We start from the raw sequence: 4,478 nt of genomic DNA on the forward strand, positions 1-4,478 counted from the left end.
TGGATTAAATGTGACGTGACATGATGACCCGTCTATATATGGACATACGAGAGGACACACAAGGTTTCATCATGGATTATTATGTATTGAAATATAGCAAAAACAATATCATATTTCTATTACAGTGGTTTCTGTATAACAAACTCTATAAAAACAAACATTCATTATAAAATACAACACGGAGTATCCAAACATTCATTATAAAATACAACACGGAGTATCCAAAGAAAATATAAGCTAAACAAAACAAAATTGGAGCCAGATAAAAAAATAAAGAAAAAAAAGTAAATGTCCCTTTTCTGTTTGGTTTAATGCAACAAAAAACCCCAAAATATACACATATTTACACAAAGATATTAAAAAATAGGAATGTATATATTTCTGACACAGGGTTGCAATTCCTTTATGTAACACGTTTCATTCACCAGCAATAAATAAATTAAATGTATAACAACGTTATATGAAAAACATTTAAACGTTTTATCTTCTTCATTCATGCACAGGTTTAGAAGATCTGTCTGTCTGTCTGTCTGTCTGTCTGTCTGTCTCTCTGTCTGTCTGTCTGTCTGTCTGTCTGTCTGTCTGTCTGTCTGTCTGTCTGTCTGTCTCTCTGTCTCTCTGTCTGTCTGTCTGTCTGTCTGTCTGTCTGTGTTTATCATCCATCATATCCAGCATTATTTGGGCATCCAGAATTGTCCCGTTTATAAATTGCAAAAAAAACAAAAACAAAAACAAAAAAACAATTAAAGTATCAGCAGTCACCTGTAAAAAAAAAACTAAAAATAATAATAGGCCCGATTATTATAGGCTCCAATGGATGATAATGATTAGAAATCAATAGATCATTGTTCGCAGCAAAACAAAAAAACAAATACAATACAAATACTCAGAGGCAATTTATGCATTTGTAACAAGAGTGTGTAGTGTATATATACACTATCAGCACCGTACGGGTCCGATTGGTTTCCATGTGTAAACACACTCTGAAACAGTTCAATTAGTCCCATTGTACTGCAGATAAAGTGGCTTGCTTGCATGGTTGTTTTTTGTCGGACAAGGAAGACCCAGAAATGAGTAAATTACCCTGTCAGCTTATAATATCATAAGGGTCTTGTTGTTCGAAAACGCGGTCCCACAAATCGTCCCATGGTGTCTGTCTGTCTGTCTGTCTGGCTGGGTGTCGCTTCATCCAGTTCAAATCTATACATACGTCCCGCCCAGTGGTCCGCGGACCACCAGAGAGTTCAACGTTCCATCGTTTATAGCATGGGGACCACCGTCCGCCCCATATGCTGCTAAATGATCGAAAAGTTTGAACCCTTGAGAGTGTAAAATGAAACCAAATGGACCCGGAAGGCCAGGTCCACCTGGTTTCATTTTACACTCCCAAGAGTTTATATTATTAATGTTAAACATCTGCATTACTTATAATTTACAAGAAGTCTCTACATTGTGATCAACATTTACCTGTTGTCTCTCCTAATGGTACCGACATCAACAGCATGGAGATGGAATTGTGGAGAGAGAAAAAAAAGCTTTATCCAACGATAACAAAAAATATATATATATATCCCTTAGTTTGTGGGTGTGGGCGACTCGGCGAGAGAGCCTTTACATGTTATCAAATAGTGGTCCGACCGTCGCTCCTCAAATCCCGGATAAATAAATAATGGGCCTTGATATGAAAAAGGGTTTAAAACCTCCTCCAGACTGTCCAGACTCCAGAGAGACGCTAATAGTGAGACGCCCTCCTCCATGCATCCTCCTCCACACGCGGAGAACGTAAACTCGTACCCCCAAAAATCGTACCATGTTGGCTTGGCTGGGCTGGCAGGATGGATGGGTGCCTGGGTCTCGCTTCCATCCGTCCAGTTCATATAGTCGTCTATAGCCCCATGTGGGACCTCATATGGGCCTGGGGTCCCACACGGGGCTGGTAATAATCGTCCAGAGAGAGCCATATATTCTAGTGGGCCATAGTCGACATGCACCAGGCGCCCTGGCCTCCATGAACCTCCACACGCATGAGGGAAACGAAAACGGGGCCTGCCCGGGCCCTGCCTGGGCCCTGCCTGGCCCTGGCTGGGCCTGGCTGGGCCTGGCTGGGCCTGGCTGGGCCTCGCAACTCTCACTCCGTCCATCCCAGTTCATTCTATAGTCCGTCTAGCTCCCCCTCTACGGGACCTCAGTCCCTCCGGGAGGGGAGAGAGAGAGAGAGAGAGCCGCCCCGCTATAGCTAGTGAGAGGCGGACATGGACCAGGCGCCCTCCATCCTCCACACGGAGAACGCGTAGCTGAGCCTCTCGTGCGCCACATAGCTGCAGCTGGCCGCCGCCATCTTGGAGTCGTGCGTCGTCACGGCGTCCGGGTCGCTCTGCAGCACCTGGCACAGGAAGTCTATGTACCGCGCGGCCAGCTTCAGCGTCTGGATCTTGCTCAGCTTGTCGCTGGGCAGCGTCGGGATGATCTTGCGCAGCGACGAGAACGCCTCGTTCAGCGACTGCGTGCGCTGCCGCTCGCGCACGTTGGCCATGACGCGCTGCGTCTGCAGCTCCTCGAAGGACTGCGGGCTGCGCGCGCGCGTGCGTCGAGGTGTGTCGAGGCGAGGCAGAGAGAAAGAAAGAAAGAAAGAAAGAAAGTGATGTTTTATTGGCATGAGAATGAGAAAACATAATTATAGTCCTGTATATATACGTTTTATTATGTTGCCAAAGCAAGTGTCAAAATGTAAATATAAATAGTTGAACATAACATGCAGGGAAAGGATATAGGCGAGAGTTGGAGGAGGTACAGCGTTGTGTAAACATGACATTGAGTCATTATTTACATGCATGTTTATACACGCCTATTATACATGCAATATAAAACTTTTTGAAACAATAGCACAACATTTGTTGTTCAGTCACTTTGGGGGAAAATATTAGCAGCATGATTTTCCTCAAAACTATATTTAAGGAAAAAAATGTTGCTATTTGTCCCAAAGTAGCCTATATATGACTGCAAAATATTTGTGCCATTTGTTTAAAAAAAATGCATTATATTTTTTTCCCCAAAAGTGATTATAGTAGCCTATAAAAAAAGAAGAAGAAAAATATGAATACCGGTAATCATATTTCAAATGCGTTTTAAGTTATCAGCTGTGTTTACACGCAGACAGTTGTATTCCGTACAGTATATATATTATATATACAGTCCTACATATTCCATTGGCTAACCTGTCGCCGCTGCTTCCTCCTCCGCTGCTGCCCTTCTTGCCTCGTTTCCCGGCCGGGCTCGGGCTGCTGCTGCCCGGGGAGTCCTCCTCCCCGTTGGCCGCCGCAGATCCCCTCCTGCCCGCCGCCGTGAAGCGCCTCTTCCTCCCCCCTCCACCACCAGCTCTCCTCTTGTTGCCGCTGACCGGAGCCTGTCTGCCGCCGCTGTCCGCCTCGCCCTCGCTGTTGCTGTGTAAAAGACTGTCCACTGGTGACCCGGGAGAGCTGCCCGACTCCTCAGCCCCCATCATACCCTCAGACTTCCACGAGAAGCCCGGAATGTGTCCGAGCCCTGCTCTCCTCCGCCGCCGCCGCCGCCTCCTCTCCCTCCTCTCCTCATGAAGGTTATATATGTCTGTCCACTTTGGTCCACCTGTCTCGGTAGAAGACCCCGCGGTTATGATCCATAGATATGGGGCACGGCCGGCGGCACCCGAGACGAAGACTTCCCCCCCTCCTTGGTTCCCACTGCTATATACTTTGGAGAAACTTTTCGGGGAAGTTCTTTATAAGTCATGCAGCAGCATTGGCGTTTAAGAGTTTGGGAGAGACGAGAGGATTGGCCGAGGACATGAATTACGTGAGACGAAGGGAGGGGGTGGGGGGGGCTCAGCTATGAGCCATGAAGGAACCATCACTGTCAAATCCTCGGTGTTATTTGGACTCCAGAGTGCGCTAAAATGGACCCCCGGCCCCGCGGGTCCTTTTTTGGTTCCATTAACGCGCTATATCCGACTGAGTGAAATGGACACTCGGGATTTGTTTTTACTGCGTAAAGCTCTGTCTCTCCCCCCCCCCCCCCCCCCTGAATACAAAGACAGACACCACCGGACAGCAAGAATGTTTCACAACACAACTTTCAAATCGTGAAATATATATTTATTTAGGCCTGCAATGTAAGGCGTGAATTGATTCGATCACATTTGTCCCATTTCCCTTGCATTGGCCTCCCGTTTTAAAACAAACGGGTCTATGAGGAATGCCGGGCAAGTTCACATGCAGTGAGGTTGAATGGAGATGATATTATGATGATGATTATTATTATTATTATTATTATTATTATTATTATAATTATTATTATTATTATTATTATTATTATTATTATTATTATTATTATTATATTCAGTGCGCCTTGGCACTGCATGGAGTTTTACGCACGGATCCATGCGCGGTGCGTCATTCTATCCAAGCAACGGCAGTTCATTCCAAGTGCAAATAACAGTCAAT

General features: G+C 45.6%; 1 protein-coding gene across 1 annotated transcript; it reads right to left on the reverse strand.

The window, feature by feature from the left end:
- Positions 1-1,577: 1,577 nt before the first annotated feature.
- LOC306918641 (twist-related protein 2-like) lies at positions 1,578-3,499 on the reverse strand (the record flags this gene model as incomplete). Its single annotated transcript, XM_079531531.1, has 2 exons — positions 1,578-2,570; positions 3,216-3,499. The coding sequence occupies 2 exons, from the start codon at positions 3,497-3,499 to the stop codon at positions 2,237-2,239; spliced, it is 618 nt and encodes a 205-aa protein (XP_079387657.1). The 3' UTR covers positions 1,578-2,236.
- Between the last annotated feature and the right edge of the window lie 979 nt (positions 3,500-4,478).

The sequence above is a fragment of the Electrona antarctica genome (genome assembly GCF_951216825.1).
Source record: "Electrona antarctica genome assembly, contig: scaffold_179, whole genome shotgun sequence".
NCBI lineage: Eukaryota > Metazoa > Chordata > Actinopteri > Myctophiformes > Myctophidae > Electrona > Electrona antarctica.